Source organism: Sorex araneus, chromosome 2 (assembly GCF_027595985.1).
Source record: "Sorex araneus isolate mSorAra2 chromosome 2, mSorAra2.pri, whole genome shotgun sequence".
Classification (NCBI taxonomy): domain Eukaryota; kingdom Metazoa; phylum Chordata; class Mammalia; order Eulipotyphla; family Soricidae; genus Sorex; species Sorex araneus.
In genome coordinates this window covers 158,685,764-158,712,316 of record NC_073303.1, presented here as the reverse complement: position 1 = coordinate 158,712,316, position 26,553 = coordinate 158,685,764, and the positions used below count along the sequence as shown (strand labels likewise).

The 26,553-nt window shown below is 43.0% G+C and overlaps 1 protein-coding gene across 8 annotated transcripts in view; it reads left to right on the top strand.

Annotated features, from left to right (window-relative positions):
* NXPE3 (neurexophilin and PC-esterase domain family member 3) overlaps window positions 1–16,278 on the top strand; it is a 52,370-nt gene extending 36,092 nt beyond the window's left edge. For all 8 annotated transcript variants that reach the window (XM_055125329.1, XM_055125325.1, XM_055125323.1 and 5 more), the window contains 2 exons: window positions 9,991–10,197; window positions 14,685–16,278. In XM_055125329.1, the coding sequence (XP_054981304.1) occupies window positions 9,991–10,197; window positions 14,685–15,235 (758 nt within the window). In that variant the 3' untranslated portion in view covers window positions 15,236–16,278. The remainder of the gene's footprint in view (window positions 1–9,990; window positions 10,198–14,684) is intronic.
* Window positions 16,279–26,553: the final 10,275 nt, after the last annotated feature.

The following is a 26,553-nucleotide window of genomic DNA, read 5'->3' as shown; positions in this document are numbered from 1 at the left end:
CACTCCCGGTGATGTTTGGCCAACACTTGCTGGGCCAGCACTTCACTGCAGGGCTGCTCTGACGGGGGGGGGGGGGGGCCGGGGGAGGCGGACTGGAGGTTACACGGGCCACCTCAGCGGGCACCTTCAGGTTTGGACTGGGTGGACCTCTTTGTGGGCCATGTGGTACCAGAGATTGAACTGAGGCAAGTACTTAGCCTCTTGTACTATCTGTCCAGCCATGAGTTTACTCATTTCAAAGATCTGGTATGCAAAGCCCCCATGGGAATACTTACCACTTGACTTTGCTCAGTTTAGGCTTCCACTCCACAACTGAAGTGTTAGTAGATGCTTTATCTCCTACTTGCATTCTTCACACTTTTTCTTTTTTTGGGGGGTGTTTGGGCCACAACCTGCAATGCTCAGGGGTTACTCCTGACTCTGTGCTTAGGAATCGCTCCTGATGGTGCTTGGGGGGACCCCAGGGGTTGCTGGGGATTGAACCTGGGTCAGCTGGGGTGCAAGGCAAATGCCCTACCCACTGTACTATCGCTCCAGTCATATTCTTCACACTTTTTCCCCCCCTTCTGTTTGTGAGCCATACCCTGCAATGCTCAGGGGTCACTCCTGGCTCTGCACTCATGACTCACTCCTAGCGGTGTTTGGGAGACCAGATGGGATGCTGCAGTTGAACCTGGGCCGGCCTCATCTGCTCTACTAGCTCTCCAGCCCCGCCTCACACTTTTTCCTGTGAGATTTCTCAGGAAGGCCCCACCCCACTACCACCTCTGACCTTCTCTTCTATAGTCCTGCCCATCCGGGATGTTCCTGGGTGTTCCTAGGGATGGCCACTAGGAGGGGCTTTGCATGGTATACCTGCAACCGACAGGGCCTGAATTGAGCACAGATGTGGTGTGGTTTAGGGGCTGGAGCAATAGCGCAGTGGGAAGGGTGTTTGCTTTGCACGCGGCCAAACTGGGGGTTTGATTCCCAGCATACCTTATGGTTCCCGGAGAACCGCCAGGACTAATTCCTGAGTGCATGAGCCAGGAGTAGCCCCTGTGCATTGCCGGGTGTGACCCACAAAAAAAAAAAACAACAAAACAAAAAAACCCAAAGTGGTGTGGTTTATGGCACACTGTTCTGTATACATAGAGATACTCAGAAAGTAGTGAGGGATTTGGTGGATGTTTAGAGGAGAGAAGCAGCTATGAATCAAGCACCTTACCTGCTGTACTACCTCTCTGACCCAACCTTTATATTTTTATTGAGATATATTTTATGTCCAATAAAGCACATCAGTACATCAGTTTTATATATATATATATATGTATGTATATATATATATATATATTTGGAGTTTCACATTCATACATGTGTTTGTGTTTATGACTGTGGTAGGCTGGACTCTCACTTATCTCTGTTCTTACACATATTTACTGGAGGGACCGATAATTTTTTTTTTTGATATCTCATCTATTTCTTTTCTTTTATTTTTTTATTTTTATTAAATCACCATGTGGAAAGTTACAAAGTTCGCAGGTTTATATGTCAGTTATACAATATTCAAACACCTATCCCTTCACCAGTGCCCATATTCCACCACCAGAAACCCCAGTATACCCCCCGCCCCCACCCCCTACCCCCTACTGTATAACTAATGAATTTCACTTCATTTTTTCTTTACCTTGATTACATTCCATAATTCAACACAAAAGTCACTATAGTTGTTGGAGTTTCCAACCAAGAGAGACAGACCTACTACATTTGATAATTAGTTTTTCATTGCTGGAAATGAAGAGATATGTAGCCCCACTGCTACAAGTACATAACTCTCTCTCTCTCTTTTTTTCTTTTTCCTTTTTCCTTTTCCCTTTTTTTTTTTCTTTTTCCCCCTCATCCCCCTTCCTGCGCCTCATAGTATGGTGTACACCCACGCCGCGTCGGCCAGCGTGGGGCTTTTGCTTAGTTCACAGTCCAGAGGTGGCTGCTACATTAAAAACCTTCAATATTTCAACAAAAACTTACTGTTATTATTTGGAGTTTCCCCCCCAAGTCAGACCTGTTCAAATGGAACCGTTTCACATTGCTGACAATTATAAATGTTAAGTCTGTGTTAAGTTTGGATTTCTGTGTAAAGTCCAGGGAAAATTCTGCCAGAAATTACATAGCCCAGCTCACAGTCCCAGTGCATTGCTGTAAGAAGTCTCTGAATTCAAAGTCTTTAGGCGCAGAGGGTCCGATTCGCGCTCAGCGGCTCCGGATTTATCTGGGCCGAGGGCGTGCCGGTTACGCCCCCTTCCCATGAGTTCCTGGGAGCCCCAAAAGTAAAAACCGAATACCTGTGGGTTTGGAGTCACAGAAGATGGCGCCTGCCACATGGGTGCCGCCAGCCCGCCGCTTTCCGTGCAGGAAGACAGGGTGGGGAGGAAAAAAAATCCACCCCCGGCAGCACAGAGTTGTAGCCCAGTTCGGTGTCCCAGTGCATCGCTATCGGATGCTGCGCTGGATGCCCGAATGTGCTACATCTTTGGAATCAAAGTCTTTAGGCGCAGAGGGGACCGATAAATTTGATGGGATAAAACTTCCACGATTCAATGATATGACAAAGTTGACTCAAAAAAAAAATAAAACTAAAAGGTGATTTTCCTGGGTAGATTGGACCTGATCAGACAAGTCCTTAATAGGGACCAGTCGCTTTCTGAAGAAATGGAAAGTGTGAGAAGGGTTCCATGTGAGGGAGGTCCTTTTCTGGTGACTTTGAAGATAAGAGCAGGTCACTCACGTGCAAGCATGTTGGCAGCCTCTAAGAACTGAAGGATATTTTCTGGTTGACAGTCGGCAAGGAAAGGAAAGGCTTCTTACAACCAGAGGGAACGGAATCTGGCCTATGTCTTGACTGAGTGGAGACATGTTCATCTCCAGAGCACTCAGACAGACTCGTTCATAAGCCCAGTTTCAGCTAATGAGACCCAGGGCGGAGCACTCGGCTGCGCCCTGCGCTGGATTCAGGTCGTGTAGCTCTATACCTATGGAATCACAGATGTCTCTCGTTTTTAGGCCACCCAGTTTGCGGTTATTCATGACAGAGACATAGAAAACTCATAAAATTTGCTGTTTAGAGACCAGTCAAACCTGGAGTTGGCAAACAGGCACGGTGTGGCTTCCACACTGAAAGAGAATTCTCAGAGCTGGACAGTTGGGAGAGAGAAGGGACCATTGTGACAGTGATGGCTGAAGGGATCGCAGTGAATGGGAGATGTGTGCTGAAGGTTGGCCTCTCGGTATCTGTATCATAAATGGTAGTGCCCCAAAAGGGAGACAGACAGACAGACAGACAGACACAGAGAGAGGCAGAGAGAGACAGACTGAGTATTTTATAGAGACAGACTATTTTATAGCTATAGGATATTTTCAGAATAGCCCTTTACTATTAAAAAGTGGTTTCATACTGTATGTGAATCTTTACAACAATTCCTTTTTTTTTGGTTTTGTTTTGTTTTTGCATTTTGGGTCACACCTAACGATGCTCAGGGGTCACTCCTTGGCTCTACACATAGGAATAACTCCTGGTGCTTGTGCCTGGGGGACCACATGGGATGCCGGTGATCGAACTTGGGTTGGCTGCATGCAAAGCAAGCGCCTTCCCCGCTGTGCTGTCACTCCGGCCCTACAACAACTTTCTGGAAAGACTAGTAATTTGCCTCTTTTTTTTTTTTTGCTTTTTGGGTCACACCTGGCAATGCACAGGGGTTACTCCTGGATCTGCACTCAGGAATCACCCCTGGCGGTGCTCAGAGGACCACATGAGATGCTGGGAATCGAACCCGGGTCGGCCGCGTGCAAGGCAAATGCCCTACCCGCTGTGCTATCACTCCAGCTCCTGATTTACCTCTTTTGATGATCAAGGTTCAGAGACTCATTTATTCAGTTGTCAGTTTTTTTTTGTCTTTTTTCCCTTTACTTTGGTGTTATGCTTAGTGGTCCTCAGGAGACCAGCCAGCCTCAGTAAGAGCATTTAGTGCTGGGGACTGAACCCTGGCCTCCCTCATGCAGTGCGTGTGTCCCAAGCCTTTGAACTCTCTCCTCAGCCCGTGCCCATCATTTTGATAACCTCCTCTAACACCTGCTCCTAGATAGAGGCATTGAATTCAGCACCTGCTGAAGATAAAGGCATTTAATATAGCAGGTCAGCAGGTGCCCACACTGCCTGTGCACGACCCTGACTTTGGGCCCCAGCACCTGTGTTCCACTGAGTGCTGCCACGGTGGTTCTGGTGATGCAGGACATTGCTGGATTGGGCATTGGGTGGCTCAGTATGGCCAGGATGCCCCCTGACCCCGTCCATGGACACTGCTTGGGAGACCCCCCTATGACCTCCCCCAAAAAAGTTCAGATGAGAATCTAAATCATAGCTGAGGTCCCATAGTTAGGAGTCAGATATTAATCAAGTTCTTGACCCTTTTTCTGTTACTCTTCTCCCTGCTTTATATTCTTGCCTCTGTGTGTTTGCTTGGTCTGCAGTAGTGGGGTTTAATCCGTTCTCAAGCGTCCAGCATTCAGATGACCATTACTGTTTCATGCTGTACAATGAAGATTAAATGGGTCCTTTGTAGATGAGACCCGACATTTCCTTCTAGAAAAGGAAAGAATTGAAAAGGAGAGATGTGGTCTTAATGATGGCTATTTACTTTTTTCTTTCCTTTTTGCTTATTTTTTTTTGGTGGGGGCACACCCAAGCTGCCTTCAGGGCCTACTCCTGGTTCTGCACTCAGGTATCACCACTGTCGAAGTTTGGGGGTCCCTACGGGGTGAAGGAACTTGAACCCAGGTCTCGTGTGTGCAAGGCAAGCACCCTGACCCACTGTACTATCTTTCTGGCCCCCTATTTAAAGCTATTTCAAGACAACTATTTTCTACTTGTGAGAAATATACTTTGATACTGAATATATTTTATTTAGTTGACTTGGAAAAATCAAAGGACTCATAGCTTACATTACAAAATCAAACTAACTGATATAATTTGGGGCAAGGAAGTCCACTCTCAAATCTATCTCAGTAATGGGGCGTGCTCTTCGTAAAACAATGCTCTCTGCACCCCTCCTCCTGATGCATTTTGGCAAGTTACCGACTTGCTTTGTTCAGCTCTCACCATTTAGTTTTCAACATTCACTGTATCTACAGGTATTTCTATGCAGCATTTTAGCAAAATCTATTAAATGATTTATGTGTAAGGGATGAAATTGTGAAGAAAACAATGTTTCTCTTCGTGGGGGTGAGGGACAAATTCAAGGTAACACTCAAACTCAAGTCCCTTTGGTTACTGTGTTATATTCCCAGCATTTGACAAGTTGGCCTCAGTTGACATGGATCATGTATCATTCCTTGTCCCCCCCCACTAGATGGCGTCCCAGCATTCTTTTGCTAATCTAAGTAATAGGGAATTGACTCCCATTCCTTTTTTGTTTTGTCTTTTCTTTTTCTCCTTCTCCTTTTCCTTTTCCGTTTCCTTTTCCCTCATCTTTTTTTTTTTTTTCTGTTTTGGTCACACCCAGCGTTGCTCAGGGGTTACTTCTGGCTCTGCATTCAAGAATTACTCCTGGCGGTGCTTGGGGTACCATATGGGATGCCGGGGGTTGAACTCAGGTCGGCCATGTGCAAGGCAAACGCCCTACCCGCTGTGCTATCACTCCGGTCCCTTCCTCCTCCTCCTCCTCCTCCTCCTCCTCCTCCTCTTCCTCCTCCTCCTCCTCCTCCTCCTCCTCCTCCTCCTCCTCCTCCTATCATTCCGGCCCCTATCACTCCGGCCCCTTCCTCCTCCTCCTCCTCTTCCTCCTCCTCTTCTTCCATTTATTCAGCCATTGACTAAGCTGATTGAATTGGGCATGAACTTCACTTTTGTTTTCTTCTTATGAACCAGGTACTTATCTCTTTTTTTCTTTTATTTTTATTTCCCTTGGTTTGTTTTTGGGCCACACCCAGTGGTGCTCAGGGGTTACTCTTGGCTCTGAACTCAGGAATTACTCCTGACGATGCTTGGGGGCCAAATGGGATGCCAAGGATCGAACCCAGGTCGGTGGCATGCAAGCAGCTCCCCTACCCATTATTCTATTGCTCCAGCCCTGTCTTTTATTTATTTTTTTAAATTTTACTTGAAATTCTTTATCATAAAAGTATCACTATCACTGTCATCCCGTTGTTCATCGGTTTTCTCGAGCGGGCACCAGTAACGTCTCTATTCGTCCCAGCCCTGAGAGTTTAGCAGCCTCTTCTTACTCGTCCTCCCAAACGGTGCCATATTCTTTCAGGATCAGGGGAATGGGACCCATTACTGTTACTGTATTTGGCATATTGAATATGTTATGGGGAGCTTGCCAGGCTCTGCCGTGTGGGCGTGATACTCTCAGTAGCTTGCTGGCTCTCCGAGAGGGACGGAGAATGTATATAAGAGAATACAAGCAAGTATGTTAAAACCAAACACTCATAGTCTAGCCCACTGCTATACCTAAAACAGCACACATGTGTTTGGTTTTATCATTAAAGTAGGGGACTTAAATTCACAAGTATATATAATCCCCTCCCTAACTCACTCTACATCCCTCTTGCCCAGTTCTTCCTAGGTTGTTGAAGGGAATTAGTTTCTTTGCTCTTTTCCTCTCATTTTGTCCTGTTTTGCCCCCAAATAACCTTCCCTGTGGTTAATGAGTGACATAGCATGCTGCCCTTTGGGCCTTTCAGAGAAGCCAAGATTTTTGAAAAGTCCTAACCTTATTTATCAATAAAGTTGAGTGATAATTCGTTTTGTTCCTTCATTATATTTATTCTAAGTATATAGTACATTAGGGGTGATAGTATCAGTGTAAGCTAACTGATAAGCTAACTTCATATCTCAGTTACCTTGCATGAAAATGCAGTAAGTTCTCAGCAATGTTGACTTAATTTTCTTTGTTGGTGTGTTGAGATGGAGTGGCTCCTGATGTGGTGTGACTTATGCAGCCTTTAGGAGGGAACCCAGGCGCTGGCAAGCAAAATAGGTGCTCGGTGCCCTAAGCTGTCCCCCAGCCTTGAAATGCTGACTTTTTAAAGGAATTTAGGATGACTTAGAACCATATTAGAATATTAACATAGTCAGCAAAGGTTTTTGTCCCAGCTTACCATAAGAGGGCAATGTAAGCACACACATTTCACATGTAAAAATAAATTTTGTTATCTAGTGTTGCGTGTTAAAAAAAATATAATGTCAGGTTTCATAATTGATTTGCTTTGCTTGACTTCACTCTGGTAGTAAATATAATTAACATCTGAATGAAAATGGTAATTGTTTTCTCTGTGACATACAGTTTTCTTTATGACATGTATTTGACACAGAATAACTGCATCTACTGAATTAGCCATAGGAAAAAGAAATGTAACTTCAAAATCGATTTTGGATTCCCATTCCAGTAAATGCTCTCTGACTTTTGGTGGTTCCAGGAATTGAACACACAGGGAGAACTATGTTCTGACAATGAGCCATTTCCGGTGCTTTTACATAGGTGCTTTTCAGGACCTATGTACCTGCTTTAGTACTTTCTGGCCTGTGCAAGCTTGATGAACTGATAAAGTGGGGGACCTCTGGGCAAGGTGTTGTAACATGTTGGGGATTTGTTCTCTAATAAGCCAAATAAATAGTATCCTGCCCTGGTATCCAAATCAAAATAGTATTCTGTTTTGATAATCACATTGCCTAATAAAGGTTTTAAAAAATGGGTTTTTTTTTTTTTTTGCTTTTCAATCTGGACTCTGATCCTAAAAAGAATTAGCAGATACTTAAGAAAAAAACATCAGTTATACATTATTACCTAAATGTGGGGCATTTTTAACATAAAGGGAAATAGGACTTAAAGCATTTGACTTACATGTGACTGACCTTGGTGGACTCTCACCATCCTCCCAGGAAGGAACCCAGAGCACAAAGTGAGGAGATAGCTCTAAACACCACTGAGGGGACCAAACCATCCTCACCCTCCACAAAAAAGGGCAGTTGAGCAAAATAATATTGAATAATGTGAGTACTGCAAGGAAGGTAAATTGAAAATAGTTACAGGATGGGGGGGGCCCACTTAAGTTTGTGGCCTCACAGCACTTGAATTTCAGAAGTGGTTTATTAGGTCAAGCTGTAGAATTATGGATTATGATCAAGGTCATAAAATTTTGGAAATTGATATAAAAAGAATTTGTGCTCCACCCCTTTTAATTTATTGTTATTATTTTTGACTTTTTAATTTTTTAATTTTTATTTTTTAATTAGTGAGTCACCGTGAGGGTACAGTTACAGATTTACACATTTTTGTGCTTGTGTTTCCTTCATACAGTGTTCGAGAGCCCATCCCCCCACCAGTGCCCATTCTCCACCACCAATGAACCCAGTATCTTTTCCACTCCCCAATCCCATCCCCCCACCCCACCCCGCCTCTGTGGCAGGGTATTCCATTTTGTTCTCTCTCTCCTTTTGGGTGTTGTGGTTTGCAATAGAGGTATTGAGTAGCCATCGCATTCAGTCTCTAGTCTACTTTCAGCACGTATCTCCCTTCCCTCGAGGGCTCTCCAATCACATTTTACTTTACCCTTCTCTATCTGGGCTGCCTTTCCCACAGCATGTGAGGCCAGCTTCCAAGCCATGGAGCCAACTTCCTGGTATTATATACTCCTATTCTTGCCTACCCCCTTTTTTCAAAAGGGTTACAGATTGGAATGAATGTTAGAACTGAATAAGAATGTGTCTGCAGGAAAAAAAGAGGAAAAACAAGATAATGGCTGACATGATAAATATCTGCCTTTGAGAGACAAAAGCAAGGTAGAAGCGAGGTGAAGAGCCTGTGAAGAGTAAGCGTCCTCACCTACCTGGATGAGGTCCCAGTTTTGCAACTTACTGACTCTGGGACCTTGATCAAATCTTTGTGAAGGATCCCTCCGACAGCGATCCGAGCAGGACCTATCTTGTTGTGCTATCAGGAACATCATACGGGAGCATACATCTAGTTGCTCGGGTAAATGTCTGGTAGACTTCCAAGGCAGAGTAGCCATCTCTGTCTGTTATGCAGCATGGAAAGCATATTGTTTCCACATTTTTCCAGGGGAGTTGTTAGGGCAAAAGACTGTTGACTCTGCCTCCGAAAGGTATCCAGGTGCTTGTGTTATCATGTGTAACTAGGCTACGGCCGTGAGATCACATTGCTGATGCATTTTAATATTGTTTGTTAGACTTAAGACCTTCTGATCCTTCTGTATTGTGGGAAATAATTTTTAAGACTGCATGTCATTGGTCATTGGTTTGTTACCTGAATTAAGTGGTATTTTTTTTTTTTTTAAATAATATCTGATGGTAGGACCCACAAGCTAAAACTTCCCTGAGAAATAGTGGACTGGGGGCTGGAGCAATAACAGCGGGTAGGGCGTTTGCCTTGCATGTGGCAGACCCGGGTTTGATTCCCAGCATCCCATATGGTCCCCCGAGCGACGCCAGGAGTAATTCCTGACTGCAGGGCCAGGAGTAACCCTGTAACCCCTGTGCATCATCAGGTGTGACCCAAAATGCAAAAAAAAAATAATAATGGACTAATATCATTCTTTATATGTAAAATATGAATTTAGATTGTTCCTTGCCTCGCAGTATTTGGAAGAGAATCTGTTCTCCTGTTCTGGAACAGTGCTTATGTTTACACATGTCTTTTGCCTGCATTTGTTTTTGGCTTTGATTAAAAATACACATAATTAGGGGAAACTCCCAAAGTCCTCTTTTCCCCTCTTGTTCTCTCTCGGGTTTCAGATCTTCTCTTTTTTGTGCAAAGAAGAACCTTTGTAGAAGGGGAAAGTCTGGGATTTCTTTGCGATTCAGTGGCAGGAAGTGTAACCCATGTGCTGACAGGCTAAAAAATAATAGGGACCTAATTATATTTCTTGTAACATTTTTCAGGAATGGTTTATTGCAGGAGAATTTCAGAGTATCTTGTTTTTCCCTTTTCTTTACAGAAACTAACAACCTAGAACTATCTCAAGGCTCAGGAATTTTTCCTTCTGGGTATTATTACAAAGATCAGTGGAGGCCCAGGAGATTTAAGATTCGCCAATTCAACGATCCTGACAACATTACAGAATGCTTACAAAGAAAAGTGGTGTATTTATTTGGTGACTCAACAATCAGGCAGTGGTTTGAATACCTTACCGCATTTGTTCCAGGTTGGTACTTTGCTTTTCTAATGACTGTTGCTCACATATGTGAAATCGACTTTGAAATTAGCAGACTCACTTGGTGCCTGAAGAAAAACATCTGGTGAGGAAGCAGCTATTTCTCTGTAGTAGAAGAGGTCTCTTGAACCTGGACATGTGATAGTTCTGGCCAGTGGTGGGCTGTGATGGGTACACTGGGTTTCTTTGAGAAGTTCATAACACTGCTTGACTGGTGACTAACAATCTTAGAACGTCACTCCTCCATGTGTGAGAGGAGGAAGCTACATCATATTGCCTCAGAAGTGTCTTTCATTTCTGATATTCTGGCTGTAAAATGCACGTGCACGTTTTGTTGTTTGCACCAGCCCAGAGTTGATAATAAAGTTAACTAGAGGGAAGCATCGGACCTGGTGAATGGTCCATTTTAGTGCACCCATGCTGCAAAGCCATCCCTGTGGCATGCATTGTAACTTTCACTGGTGTGACTGAGATGGAGCTGTCTTCCATTGAGGGTGTCTGGGTGAGTTACAGGACATATACCTTCCTGGCTTCTTGAATTTGAGAATGCTGTCCAGGCTCTGAATAAAGTCCTACCTTTTGGAGGACCACCCCTAATTTAAATGTAGAGCAGAAGTAAAGGCCCTGTTTGCAAGTTAGGGAACCACGGGGATTATTTTCGATGATTATGTTTAATGTAAATTGTTTGCGATGTTTTTTTTTTCTATTTTATTACCTTAACTTTGTTTCAAATTTTAATTTTTAGAAGGAAAGGAAATATTGGTAAGACCCACCCCCAAGGGAAAAATTAACTCCACTTTATGTTTTCTGCTTTTTTAAATTGAATTGAAAATAAACTTAGGCTTAGCTGAGTTCTGGTTCATAAAACTACATAAAGGAAATAAATTGTTTGGCATCATGCCAGGCATTGTTTGCTATTACCAAGCAGGGCCTTCAGGAGTTTATTTGTTTCTGTATTTGTTTTTGCGACTTCCAAGCGGTGCTCAGTGGGCCCCTGGGTCAACTCTTGAAGATTTTTGTCCAACCAGACTGGCGGTTCAGTGCTAGGGACTGACACGTCCCTTCACCTTTGCACTGTCTCTCTGGACCCTCCTCCAGGAGTTAATAGTTGCTTGGTTTTTCTTTATTTGAGCTACTAAGGTTGAAACCAAGACCTTCTGCTGAGTTAAAGTCCTAGCAGTTGCTTGATTCTTTGTTGTTACTATTTTGGGGTCACACCTGGCAGTGCTGAGGGCTTACTCCTGGCTCTGTGCTCAGGAATCACTTCTGGTGGGGCTTGGGGAACTATATGTGTTGTCATGAATCAAACCCAGGTCAACCGCATGCAAGACAGATGTTCTACTGGCTGTACTAGCACTCCAACCCCAGTTGCTAGATTCTAAGGTGCTAATGACTTAGGTTGATATTTTCTTTGATAGCAGTGATCTCATCTAGTGTTTTGATTATTTTTCACCCTACCCATTGCAGACAGCTCTCTCACCAGATAAACTTTTGTTCATTTTATGCTTTTTTTGGAGCCACACCCAGCAATGCTCAGGGGTTACTCCTGGCTCTGCACTCAGGGACTACTCCCGGCGGTGCTTGGGGGACCATATGGGATGCTGGGGATTGAACCTGAGTTGACCGTGTGCAAGGCAAATGCCCTACACACTGTATTATCGCTCCGGCCCCAACTCTTGTTTATTTTAGATTTTAAATTTCTTAGGTTTTGGGGCCACACCTGGCTGTTCAGGGGCTGCAGCTGGCTCTGTGCTCAGAGGTCACTCCTGGAGGTGCTCAGGCAACTGAATTCAGGGACAGAAGCTAGTTTGGCTGCCTGCAAGGCAGTGCCTTAATTCCTGTGCCATCTCTCTGGCCCTTGATGATGCTTGATTTTTTTTTTCCTTATTTAATTTTGCCTTTGGGCTGGAGCAATAGCACAGTGGTTGGGCGTTCGCCTTTCACGCGGCGGACCCGTGTTCGATTCCTCAGTCCCTCTCGGAGAGCCCGGCAAGCTACCGAGAGTATGGAGCCCGCACGGCAGAGCCTGACAAGCTACCTGTGCATATTGGATATGCCCAAAACAGTAATAATAAGTCTTTCAATGAGAGACGTTACTGGTGCCTGCTCGAGCAAATTGATGAGCGACGGGATGACAGTGACAGTGACTGTGAATTTTGCCTTTATTTTTATTTATCTGGGTGTTTGGCCATACCCAGCAATTCTCAGGGGTTAGTTCTGGCTCTGCACTCAAGATTACTCCCAGTGGTGGTCTGCAAAAGCCCCACCCACTGTATTATCGCCTTGGACCTTATGATGCTTGATCTAAAAGAGAGTGGTAGCTTAAGCTTACAGTCAATTTAAGTAGGGTCAAATATTTAACTGTAATGAATTACATACAGAAGTGTAGAACCTAGCTTTTTAAAAAAAATTTATTAATTTTTTTATTAGTGAATCACCATGAGTTACAGTAACAAACTTATGAGCTTTCATGTTTGCATTTTGTTTACATCTCTCCACTAGTGCCCAGTCCCCTTAGAACCTAGCTTTCTAAGCTTTGAGTCATGACTCTATATGGAATCATGTAACATAAAAAATTTAAGAAATCCATTTATTCATGATTTATTTGGACTGCACAGAGTAAGAAAAAGTGTAACTTTTACTATAAGGACTAAAAAGAAAACAGGACAAGTTTAATTTGATGTCATTTTTTCATATTGACTGTAAATTCCCTGAGAACAGGGCTCTGATGTGTTCATCTCAGAATTGATTGTGTTACCAAAACTTGTCTATCCTCTGTAAAGCATTATAGGGGTATCAAGGAGAGAAAGACAGACCTTATTTCCTATGTTTTTGTGTGATGAACCATATGGACACAGACTTTGGGGGAGTAAAAAGGAAGAAAACCATAGGTCCTTGGGACTTTCAGAAGTCTTAAAGGAGCTCAGATGAAAGGGCTGGAGGAAAATCCAACTTGTACTGCTTTATTTGTTATGCTTATGATCGAGATAGAGTTTCCTTAAGCTACCTATTTATAAGGTGAAATTGATAGTCAAAAGGAGGGGCTGGAGCCAGAGGACAGTGGGGAGAGCATTTACCTTGCACGTAGTCACCTGGGTTCAATCCCAGGCATCCCATATGGTCCCCGAGCACCTCCAGGAATTATTCCTTACTCGGAGTCACGTGTAACCTCTGAGCATTGCTGAATGTGACCCCAAAAAGCCCCCCCCCAGGAATAAGGTGAATCCCCTATTTTGCTTATTGCAAAGAAATGCTTTGATTTTTTAATATATGTGAATAAAACAAAATTTGTGCACAGTAGCAGGCCAGGGAGATGGCTTCAGGGACCGGAGCACTTGGCTGGCTTTCAGAGATTTCTGAGCTAGATTTCAGCTATCGCCTGGTCTTTTGAGCACTGCAGGGTGTCCAGGGGTCAGCGGCACTGCTGGGAAGAGTCACACTCCATCAAGGATCCCTGGGAACCATCTCAAAGGCCTTCACTCTCTGTTTGAGAAACTTTTCCCCAAAAAACATAAAAACAGAGGTTGATTCCCAGCTTGGAAGAAATAATTAATCTGTAACAACAATAAAGTTTAAATGCCAAGTGGATTTTAAGATTTAACTAATCAGTATGATTAGAAGTAGGTATCAATGATCAGTGTAAATAGATTTTTCGGCTTACTAGTTAACAGGCTACTTTGCTTTTAAGGTCTAGCCATAGGTATAGAGTATCACTTATGTTATTACTTATAAAGCCATACCTACTCAGTGACTTAAATAATGTTAAAATAAAGATACATTGGTTCATAAGGGACCAAAGTATACTGGGATAGATCTGTCACTGTCACTGTCATCCCATTGCTCATGGATTTGCTCGAGTGGGCACCAGTAATGTGAGACTTGTTGTTACTTGTTGTTACTGTTTTGGCATATTGAATATGCCATGGGGAGCTTGCCAGGCTCTGCCCTGCAGGCAGGATACTCTCGGTAGCTTGCCAGGCTCTCCAAGAGGGGCAGAGGAATCAAACCTGGGTCGGCTGTGTGCAAGGCAAATGCCCTACCCACTGTGCTATCAGCTGTGCTATCACTCCAGCTGGTACTGGGACAGATAAGCCTTTTATTTTGTATCGTACCTTGTTGTTGTACTTGGTTTTTTTTTTTTAGTGGTGCCAGGAGTCAAGCCCAGAAACTCGTGTCTGAAAGGCTCATTCACAGAGCCACATTCCTAGCCCCTAGGCTTTATTTTCAAAACCATTCTTTGGGGCTGGCTCCAAGGACTAGAAGTGCATGCTTTGCTTGTGGAAGCTCTTGATTTGATCTTAGGCACTGCATGGTCCCCTGAGCCCAGAAATAGAAATAGCTCCTCAGCACCAAAACTGAGAAACCAAAACTAAAAAAAGGCTGAACAAGTCATTCTTTGAAATCATGAAGTAACTAATAACCAAAATACCTGTGCTTGGTTTAAACACATTTATGAATTTGAGTTTTCCCTGTTTCAGATTTAGTGGAGTTTAATTTGGGTAGCCCCAAGAACGTGGGTCCCTTCCTTGCGGTGGACCAGAAGCATAATATCCTGCTCAAATACCGCTGCCATGGACCGCCCATCCGCTTCACAACCGTTTTTAGCAGTGAGCTGCACTATGTGGCAAATGAACTGAATGGCATCGTGGGAGGGAAGAACACAGTGGTTGCCATAGCTGTATGGTCTCATTTCAGCACCTTCCCCTGGGAAGTGTACATCCGCCGTCTCAGGAACATCCGACGGGCAGTGGTCCAACTTTTAGATCGAAGTCCTAAGACTGTGGTTGTCATACGGACAGCCAACGCCCAAGAGCTGGGGCCTGAGGTGAGCCTTTTCAACAGCGACTGGTACAACTTGCAGCTGGACACGATCCTTCGGAAGATGTTCTCAGGGGTTGGAGTGTATCTTGTCGATGCCTGGGAGATGACCCTAGCCCATTACCTACCACACAAGCTACATCCAGATGAAATTATTGTGAAGAACCAGCTGGATATGTTCCTGTCCTTTGTGTGTCCCTTGAATAACTAGGCTGCTCCGGATGGGACTGGAGGAGTCACATCTTGTGACCCCCCATCTTATCTACATGGCACCAAGTAGATGAGGTTTCATGCAGAGATAGATGGGTACACAAAAGTATTAAAAAGTGCTGAATTTTCTGTAATAACATGCTGAGGCACTTAGAAAATGCAGGTTATATTTATGTCTACTAATAAAAATTTTCCCCCAATCTTAGTCGTGGGAGAATAATTATTACTATTATTAATAGCATCTACACACTTGCCCTTAAAACCAAAGATGCTAAGGAATATGTTTGAACTACTCCTAAGGAGGGAGATATTGGGCTATGATTGTGTGGGAAATGATAGGACCTCAACAAAGAGGCAAGTTTTGTTAGCAATGGAATGTTTGTAGGCGATCTGCTAAAGGAAGTTGAGGCATCTGCATGAATAGGATAATTAGTTCACCTTCACTATGATGTGCTAACCAGACTTACAGTCCCTGGCTCCTGAAACACTGAAGACTGTCTCAGGAATCTGTCTTGATGACTCACTTTTTTTCTGAATTACTTGAAACAAAAATCAATCTCCTTAGTAAACATCTTCTAGGAAGAATATTAAAATATCCGGCTTTCATCTAGGAAACAAACCAGAGGGAAGTATGAAAGCAGTGTGTATAAAAGCAATGCCTTGAATTCATACTTGCATTGGGAAATTTAAAATACAAAATGAATTCTTACTCTAAAACAACTATTTTGGGGGAGTTGGAAGATAGCTCAATGGCAGAGCATATGGCTGGCACGTGAGAGGTCCTGTGGTCGATTCAGCATCTCTTGGCGCTGCAATCTCAAGCACTGAACAGTTAGACCTGCACTGCCTGGCTGGGCGCGGCTGGGAGTAGCCCCTGGACCCCCTCTCCCAGCACCGACTCCTGGAGATGGCCCTGTTGAAAATGAACCACTTTTGGGAAATATAAAATCGGAAGTTAATTTTTGTGTTCTGAATTTTGAGCGTTTTTAGGATTGATTTATATGTGAAGAATGCTATTGATCATTAAAAATTGTGGAAAATTTCCCACTAATTTCAAGTGTTTTTTTTTTCTCTAGTTATTTTGAGTTGCATACTGAAATTAGAAATTAGAATTTGATTAGAAACTAAACTTAAACATTGTAATCTATGATAGGCATTTACTGATTTGGGTCTAAGATACATATATGTTTGGTAAGTAAAAGCCTGCTCTTTTGACTTAAGTATCGTAAAATAATCAGATTGTCTTTTTTGCTTGATTCATCAGTTTCAACTGAGTTTAAGTTAATTGGGGACCATTTGGTAAGTACTCTTTTCTTACCGAGCTACATTCTAGTTTTTTATCCCTAATGTTACATGTTGGGTGGCATTATCCCTAATGTTACAATCTGGGTCTCATTCCCCTGACCCTGAAAGAGCCTCCAATGCAGCATCATTGGGAAAGACGAGTAGAGAGAGGCTTCTAAAATCTCAGGGCTAGGACGAATGGAGATGTTATTGAGACTGCTCGAGAAATTCGACGATCAACGGAATGATGATGATGATGATGATGATGATGATGATGATGATGATGATGATGATGATGAATGTTACATGTTGAAATTTGTGAAGCTTTGGAGATGAAGACTGTGCTCATAACATGAGAAATGAGTTGTAAAATAAATTGTAAACTTAAGATAGAGGGTTTAGTTTACTTGATTATTTTTGGGGTTGGGGCCCCTCCCAGCAGTGCTCAAGGCTTACCCCTGGCTCCCTGCTGAGGGATCACTTGTGGTGGTGCTCGGGTGACTGTGTGGAGTACCAGGGATTGAATCTGGGTTGGATGCGTGCAGGGCAAGTGCTATACCCGCACTACTCTTGCTCTGGCTCCAAATAGAGGGTTTTAACTTAAAATTCGTAGTACAGGAGGTTAGACAACACCTGTATGTGACTAACCTGTGTTCAATCCCTGTCACCACGTGTGATCCCCTGAGCACTGGTAGGAGTGGCACTTGAGCATAGAACCAGAGTAAGCCCTGAGCAGAACCAGGTTTGAACCAGAACCCCCTTCTAAAATATAAACTATTCAGAGGTTCAGTAGCAGAGCACTTGCCTTGCATATGTGAAACTCTGGGTTCCATTCCCAGTACCACATGGTGTCCTGAGAGCACCACTGAGAGTGACCCCTGAGCACCAAGGTGGGCGTAGCTTCTGAGCACCACTGGTGGTGGCCTAAAAAAGCAAACAAAATGACAAAAAGAAAAGAAAAAAAAACCTACAACAAAGGATTTAAAATATTTCTTTCCTAGTCTTGAAGATTAATTTCAAGTTTATTAAAATAACACAGATTTTAGGTTCTTTTCTGTGTCTGAAATGGAGCAAGTCAAAGTTAATATATCTTAAGATAGCTTGGTTTCAATGTTTTTTAAACTTCAGCGTTTTCAAGATTACCTAAACTATTTGATTGAAGAAGCAGAATTAGGGGCCATTTCTCCAGTAATTGTGGAACCAACCTTCATTACAAATATCCAGTGACTTGGAGTTTTCTGTTTTTTTTTTTTTTTTCTTTTTGGGTCACACTCGGCGATGCACAGGGGTCACTCCTGGCTCTGCCAGGAATTACTCAGGAATTACCCCTGATGGTGCTCAGGGGACCATATGGGATGCTGGGAATTGAACCTGGGTCGGCCGCGTGCAAGGCAAACGCCCTACCCGCTGTGCTATTGCTCCAGCCCTGGAGTTTTCTGTTTTAAGAAACACTAAGGGAAAAGGAAAGATAAAAATAATAAAATAAAATTGCTTGTCTATGACTTCAGGAATTTTGGCCATAATATTTAATTCGGATCATGCTCCTAACCAAATAAATTATATTAGCTCCATTCTATAGATTTTTGAGTTCGGATTTGAACTAAAGAAATTTGAATTCTGAATGGAACTAAGGCATGTGAGAAGCATCCATAGCCCATTTTACTGCAACTTGGATTTCTGTAGAAAGGCTTCTTTTTCATCGGATAAAAGAATACCCATTTGAGTATTTTCCCAAGGCTTGATTGGAGAAGGCTAAGGATTCTAAAGAGAAGTTCAAGGAGGAGACCTTGTTTCCTCAGTGCTTTGGGGTGATGCTTCTCTCTATGCAAATTATTTCTTGCCATCACATTCATTGTCACTATCACTGTCATCCCATTGCTCATCGATTTGCTCAAGTGGGCACCAGTAACTTCACCATTGTGAGACTTGTTACTGTTTTTGGCATATAGAATACGCCATGGGTAGCTTGCCAGGCTCTGCTGTGTGAGCGAGATACTCTTGGTGGCTTGCTGGGCTCTCCAAGAGGGACAGAGGAATCAAACCTGGGTCGGCCACATGCAAGGCAAACACTGCCACTGTGCTATTGCTCCAGCCATCCCATTCAGTGACTGTTTTTTGATTTAGTGATACAAAAGTCTAAAGATTTGATATCATAGGTTCTTAAAGTATTCTCAGCACTTCAGTTCATCTTCTAATTTCTCTTTGTACACTAACTGCTGTGGAAGTTTTTAAAAAAAGTTGCTAAATGCAGAGATTGGAGTCTTAATATAAATCTCAGAAGAATTAGAAAATTTTATTTTTAGTCTTACTGTAAATCTCAGAAGAATTAGAAAATTTTATTTTTTTTTTCTGAAGGGTTTATTTAGGTCAGTACTACATTAAGTCTGAATATTAGCAAGCAGTCCATATACCACAGTTTAAATTATTATTTATATTATAAATATAAAATTTATTATGGATATAAATTTTAAAATAATTATTTAATTTATAAGACTACATATGGGTAGAATTCATAATTCTGTCATCTAGCTCAATAAATATTAGCATTTTGGTATATTTTTTCCATCTTCTCTTCTCCCCCCTTTTTTTACAATTGGGGATTAATTCCAGGGCCTTATCAATGTGAAGCATATGCTCTAGAACTAAGTTAAATTCTTGATACCTCTTGGGGCTGAAGTGATAGCACAGCGGGTAGGGCATTTGCCTTGCACATGGTGGACCCGAGTTTGATTCCCAGCATCCCATATGATCCCCGAGAACCGCCAGGAATAATTCCTGAGTGTATGAGCCAGGAGTAACCCCTCTGCATTGCTAGGTGTGACCCAAAAAGAAAAAAAAAAGAATTCTTGATACCTCTTTCAGTTTTTTATTTTTAAACACATAGCTTTATTTATTTTTAGTTAGTTTTTTTTTTTTAATTACATAGCTTTGGGGCTGGAGTGATAGCACAGCGGGTAGGGCATTTGCCTTGCACGTGGCCGACCCGGGTTCAAATCCCAGCATCCCATATGGTCCCCTGCGCACCGCCAGGGGTGATTCCTGAGTGCATGAGCCAGGAGTAACCCCTGTGCATTGCTGGGTGTGACCCAAAAAGCAAAAAAAAAAAAAAAAAATTACATAGCTTTAATCACATAAAGTATGTGATTGTATCTGTATTTTTAAGCTAACATGCAGATATTTTTCTCTTAGTTTTTATAACTTAATTATAAAAGTTTGTCTCACAATTCACTAATATTATTCTTTGCCTAAGTTGGACATGTTTTGCCATTTAAATTTATAATAAAATGAAAATGGGTTTATATATAATTTCAGTGGGTTAAAATATACATATTTTGGGATGACACCATTAATTTTCTTTGATGGGTCTCATATTTTGGAATGGAAAAGATTGAGACTATTTGTGAAAGGAGAATCTATAAAATAGAGACCTTACTGTGTAAATTGTATCTTGTAAAAGTGATCCTTTCTCTAGTAAATATAAATAGACCATTGGTTTCTAATCTGACTTATTTTGTCATACTGAACAATTTATTAAGTACTAGCTGGCATTTCCTGGCTTCAGGGAGGTACTTCTAGATGGATGTATCAGGGTTCTTCATGACAATATATATGGTGACTCTTTATATTTATACACTGTGTATTACATGTTCGAGATGAAGACTGTTTCCCTGTCCCATTAAGGAAATAGCAGTTACTAAGAGAGCTACAGAAAAGTAAATGTCCAAGGGAGGCAATATAAACAAAATCTCTCCCCTGTGCCACAGACGTTTCACATTAGCTTTGTGGTCAGTGTAAATTAAGACATTTTGTTTTTTGTTATTTTTGGGCCATAACCAGCTGTGTTCAGGGTTTCTCCTGTCTCTGCGCTCACTCAGTCATCACTCTTGGTGGGGTGCTAGGGACTGTATGGGGCACTGAGGGTTGAAGCCAGGTCACCTGCAAGCAGGGCAACAGGCTTACTCACTGTACTGTCTGGTCTCAGAAAGACACCACCCCTGCACTGTCCTTCCTCCGGACTTAACCTAGCTTCACCATCATCTTTCCATGGCATGGCTTTCTAGTTTGTGCCAATACTGGGAGCCATCATTTTCTTAATGAGTCCAGGCTCTGGGTCTTAGCACCTGTTTTTGACACTTTTCTTTCTTTGTGAGTCTGAAAATAACCTCCTTCATTATTCTGTGGTGATAGAATTTTACTTTTATTTTCTCTTGGACTGGAGTGATGGCTCAGCGGGTAGGGTGATTGCCTTGCACGTGGCTGACACCTGGGTTTGATTACTCCGTTTTTCTCAGAGAGCCCAGTAAGCTACTGAGAGTATCCCACCCGCATGGCAGATCCTGGTAAGCAGATCCATGGGTATGGTGTATTCGATATGCCAAAAACAGTAACAACAACTCTCACAATGGAGATGCTACTGATGCCCGCTCGAGCAAATTGATGAACAATGGGACGACCATGCTACCGTATGGTTACTTATGCCAGAAATTCCTCTTTAAGTGTATCCTCTTGTGCATTGCGCTATTCTCCCCAAGTTTTATATCGACAGTGCAGTGTCAAGTGCACTTAGAATATCTGACTTCTTAGTTTGCAATAAATAAGGTCTCAAAAGTGCTCTTTTTGAAAGGCCACAATCCAGGAGTACTAGGAGTACTAACTATGGGTATAGGGGCTGGTTGAGAGATAAGAGGGCTATTGACAGAAGAAGGATATAGAAGGTTTGAAGGCCACTAAATACACTTCAATTTCTTTTCTGTCTCTTGAATATGCATTTGCAGTTTAGCTTTTTAAAAAAGTAGTTGGACCAGAGAGATAGTACAGTGCATAAGGTACTTGACTTGCTGACAGCTGACTTGGCTTCAACCCTCAGCACCCCACATGCCCCACCAGAGTGATGACTGAGTTTGATCCCTGGCATCCCATATGGTCTGTGCACCACCAAGAGTAATTCTGGTTTTTTTTTTTTTTTCCAATTTGGGACACACCTGGTGATTCACAGGGATTACTCCTGGCTCATACACTCAGGAATTACTCCTGGCAGTGCTTGGGGGACCATATGGGATGCTGGGAATCAAACCCAGTTCGGCTGCATGCGAGGCAAAAAAACTCTGCTATCACTCCAGCCCCCCAAGAGTAATTCTTGAGTGCAGAGCCAGGAGTAACCCCCCGAGCATCTCTGGGTGTGGTCCAGAAACCAAAAGAAAAAAAATATATAAAAAGAGGGTAAACGAAGTTAAGTGTTATATTTTGTTTTTAATTTTCTGCTATTTTGGAATAGCAGAAAATCAGAGGAAATGAGACTTTTAGGAAGAATGATATGTGCCTTAAAAATTAAATTTTGGAGGGGCCAGGGAGATAGTATAGTGGGTAAGCGGCTTGCCTTGCAATGCTGGACCCAGGTCCAATCCTTGTCATCCTATAGTAAATAGTTCCCGAACACCACCAGAAGTAATTCCTGAGTCTGCACTGCCGGGAGTAATCTGAGCAGGCTCCCCCACCCCGTTCTGTAAAAAAATTAAGGCACCGAGATTTACAAAATTATTCATAGTTAAGTTTTCGGCAGACTGTTCTGGAACAATGCTACCAGCAGTATCAGCCTCCCTTCTCCCATCCCAGCCTCCCTCCTGCACAGGCACATGCTTGAGTTTGGGTGTTGTTTGGGTTTCATGCTTCCAGTGCTGTTGACTGTGGTTTGGGTGTACGCAGAAACACCACTGTTGGATATCATTGGTTTGTCCTTTCCCCCTTGCCACTAGGAGCTAAGGTTTATCAGTCACACCCATCAAAGTGCTCCAAGTCACTCCCATTCCTTTGTTTATCTGTAACCATTTCTACCAGTTTATCTGCTCTTCCCTTAATCAAACTCTGTTAATTGGTAAGGTCAGAACTTCCTAGGACACTGAATATTATAACATTGCCTTTCTCTCCTCTTTATGCCTTTTGAATACTTTACTTTAAAGCTATGTCTTTTTTGTATAGACACAAGAAGACAATATTATGTTTTTATAACTTAAGACTTAATTGGCCTCGAATATTATTCCCTTCTGGGCATCTGCTTTCTCCACTTAAGCCTCCGTTGCCCTCAGTTCCTAGCACCCCAGAGTAGGGTCCCCGACGTGGGACGGGAAGGATCCAGGGCAAGTGGTGAGTTATGTGCTACCCTGGCATCGAGATGGGCCTGGCCAAAGTGCCTAATTCTTAACTATAAGTTAAGAGCTTGATCATAGACAAATGCTGTCATGATCCAATAGTAATTATGAGACTGGGACCCTGCCAGGGATAGGAAAGACTGATCTGGCCTGAGCACTGTAGTCTGAGATTGAGATGGCCCCAGGAGAGCAATTCTATAAGCTTTAATGCATCTCTTATTGTGTCCATACAAAATAATTAATATTATGAATTCTTACATGTTTGCTGGCTGAGGAGAAGAGAAACACATTCATGGGACTCTGCCCTTGGGTGGATCCTCCTGCTGAAAGAGAATTAAGTCCTAGGAGAAGCATCCCCTGAGGGAAAAGAACCTTACCCTATTGCTGACCACACCTAGGTGTATGCCCCAACCCCCTCATGCTGTGGAGATTTAACTAGGCTGTAAGAGTGGGTTGGGGGCCAGATCCAGGGGGCCAGATCCACGGGGCCAGATCCAGGGGGCCAGATCCACGGGGGCCAGATTCACAGATCGAGAGAGAGACCGAGAGCCGGGAGAGAGGCAGAGAGAGAGAGAATGAAGTAGGATGGGGGAGAAAGAAGCAGGAGGAGAATCAGAGGAGAATGGAGATGGACATGAAATAAACCGATCTAGCAACCAGTTTGGCCTTCTTCCTTCCTTCGCCTGCCTCGCCGCCTGTGCTCCCTTTCTTTTTATTTTTATTTTTATACACACCACCCTTCTGCACCACACTGGACTAGATGCCCTTGACCCCTGCCCTGCCCCTTACCTCCCTTTCCCCTCTTACAACCCTCATCCCTGTAGGTTGTCTTCAAGTTTTAAGAACTTTTTGGTCATTAGCTTTAGATGCCCACTCCTATTGGAGAATAGACATAGATGTTTCCTGTCTAATTATAAATTATAACACTGCACTGGGGAAGACCCAAAAAGGAAGTAGTACAGAGCAGCATGTGTCCCCAAAGAAACAAGCCACAGTGAAACCAAGTGTCATAGGAGAAATTCCTTCTTCTGCATTAATTACTTCACTATTAAAATCCTCCACCCTGCTGCTAGCTCACAGCCGGATGGCACGAGACTCTGCCCCTCATACTCTGGGAGGGCTGCTTGATTTAGCAGCTGAGTCCTTGCTCTTTCATTTCTCAATGAAGATATATCTCATAAATACTAATTTTTAAAAAAGTTTTTTATTAGTGAATCACCGTGAGGTACAGTTACAGACTTACAAACTTTTGTGTTTGCGTTTCAGTCATACAATGATCAAGTTCCCATCCCTTCACGAGTGTCCATTCTCCTCCACCAATGGTCCCAGTATCATACTAATTTCATTAAAAAAAAAATTTTTTTTTCTTCTTGGGTCACACCCAGCGATGCTCAGAGGTTACTCCTGGCTTTGCAATCAGGAATTACTCCTGGAGGTGCTTGGGGAACCAATCACTCCAGCTCCTCTTTTTAAAAAATTTTATTTTTATAAAGCTGTTCACAATTATTTATTTATTTATTTATTTATTTATTTATTTATTTATTTATTTATTTATTTTTTTGCTTTTTGGGTCACACCTGGCAATACACAGGGGTTACTCCTGGCTCTGCACTCAGGAATTACCCCTGGCCATGCTCAGGGGACCATATGGGATGCTGGGATTTGAACTCGGGTCGGCCGCGTGCAAGGCAAACGCCCTACCCGCTGTGCTATCTCTCCAGCCCCCCACAATTATTTATTATATTCAGTATTCCGACACCAATTCCCCCGCCATTACACCTTCCCACCACCATTATTTCGAATTTTCCCACCACCACCACCACCACCATGCAAGCCTGCCCTAGAGGCAGATTCTGAATAATTTATTTTGTGTTGCTTGCTAGGACTAATCTGCTAAAAATGATCCAGAGAGTTTTCCTTGGAGGAAAGTGTGCGGAAATTGTTGTATCTCACCTTGGAGCCATTAAGCCTCAGTATAAGAGATCACTAACATGTTGTTACAGATTGAGCCTGGTAGATAGTACTTTCTGTAGCGAATATCCCCTTCCAGCTCAATAACAACCCCCTCCCACCCCCCACACACATATTTGAGAGTCCCACAGAGAAAAAACGAAATAAGAAGAGGAGTACACTAACAAGCCACGTTCATAAGGAGCAGTAGCTTTCTTGTGATGCTTAAGGGAAGTTTTGCTTTAGCGGATTCCTCTGTGGGAGTCCAGGCCGGGTCTTGGAGGCGGCTCTCGAGGGGAATGTCCGGGACGTGGTTGGTACGGTTTTGGCCTGGGAATTTCCAGGGTACAGAAAAAAGAAATCGCGTAACTAGTTCTGGCTGCCCCCTCCCCGGCACTTCTGCCCCTCCTTTGTGCCCACGCAACCGTGTTCAAATGAGGGATTGTCCATAGTCTATGTCAGGAGACAGGTTCTTAGCAGCCCCCGCCTCCTGCCAGATGCAGGGGTGAGCCGAGAGAGCCCGCACTATAAAGGGGACCCGGAGCGGGGACAGTGTCCGCTTCTCTCGCCACGAGGCCAGATGCCCAGTTCTTAGAGAAAAAAGGCCGCCGGACTGCTGCTGCTTATCATGTAACCTCAGAAAGGAAACTGCTCTTCTTGCTCACACGCTCACGTACTTGGGTCCTTATCGCTGATTACAGCTGGAAACAATTGATTTGCCCTTACGTATTTGTGTGACTTAGACTCTTCAAAAAGGTAGATATAAATATATATATATTTTATTATTTGATATCTCGTCGGAAAAAGTATCTTACTGTCAAGTAGCTTGCTCCTCCCTTCCCCACATGTTCAGTCTTTCCTTTGGAGTTGGCTTCTGATATTTGGATCCTCGGACTCGTCTGGGGACCAGAGACAACCCAGAATGCTTCTGTGATTTGGCAATGGCTCTGTAGACTGTCCTGTTTGCCTCCATGGCCCAGGAGACTGATGGAGTTGGTGAACTGGTGATAGAAGTAGGTAAGTCTAATGTGAGCCCGTGTCTGTGCCGGGGAGGTCCAGCAGTCTCAGGAGAACTGAGCGTGGGCTTACAGTGATTCTCTCTGCCAAACATAGGCGTGAAATGGTCTTTATGGAAAACAGTTCTGAGTAGGTAGAGGCATTGTTATATCATACCCTCATTCATTCTTATATTCTGTAAAACTAAGAGTATTTCAAGATCATTTTGTGAAGGAGGAAAAAAGAAATGTGATGATTTGGCTTGTTCTACTTGAAACAATTCGTGTATTTTGAGGAATTTTGTGTTAGTAAAAGCATACTTCTAGGTAGGTTGGATTAGAGAGTCTCTGCGTGGTGATTAGTGAACTGATGGTTGTGGGGTGGGGATACCCCAGAGAGGATATTTATTCTGTAAATTTTTAAGCCTTAGTAATATATATTTCTCTAATTTAAATTCAGCAGAAGTACATTATCTGGCCAGGTAAAAAAAAATACATATAGAGACATATATATGTCTGTGTATAGAGAAAACATATATATTAGCAGGATAGATATATGCACATATATGTATATATATGTATACACACACATACACACACATATAGCAGCATGTTTAGCCAGTAAAGGAGAGAAATGCTAAGGTTTCTTCAGTATCTTCGATAATCCCTGAGAGAGGAGGGGACCAAGTACACTGAACACCTATGCACGTGATAACCCTCAAGTCTTTATTTGGTTTCAGATTACGATATATGCTCAATCTGCCACCCTTGTCCATCATCTTTCTAACATCATTTTGTTTAGGCTAAAGACACAGGAGGTCATGTACAGGTGAGGAATCTCGGATGAGCAAGTGAAAGAAACCAATGCATAGCACATATAATGTTAAACAGTTGGTAGCATCCTTCCAGATTGGAGGTGACGGTCATTATCATTAGCATAATTG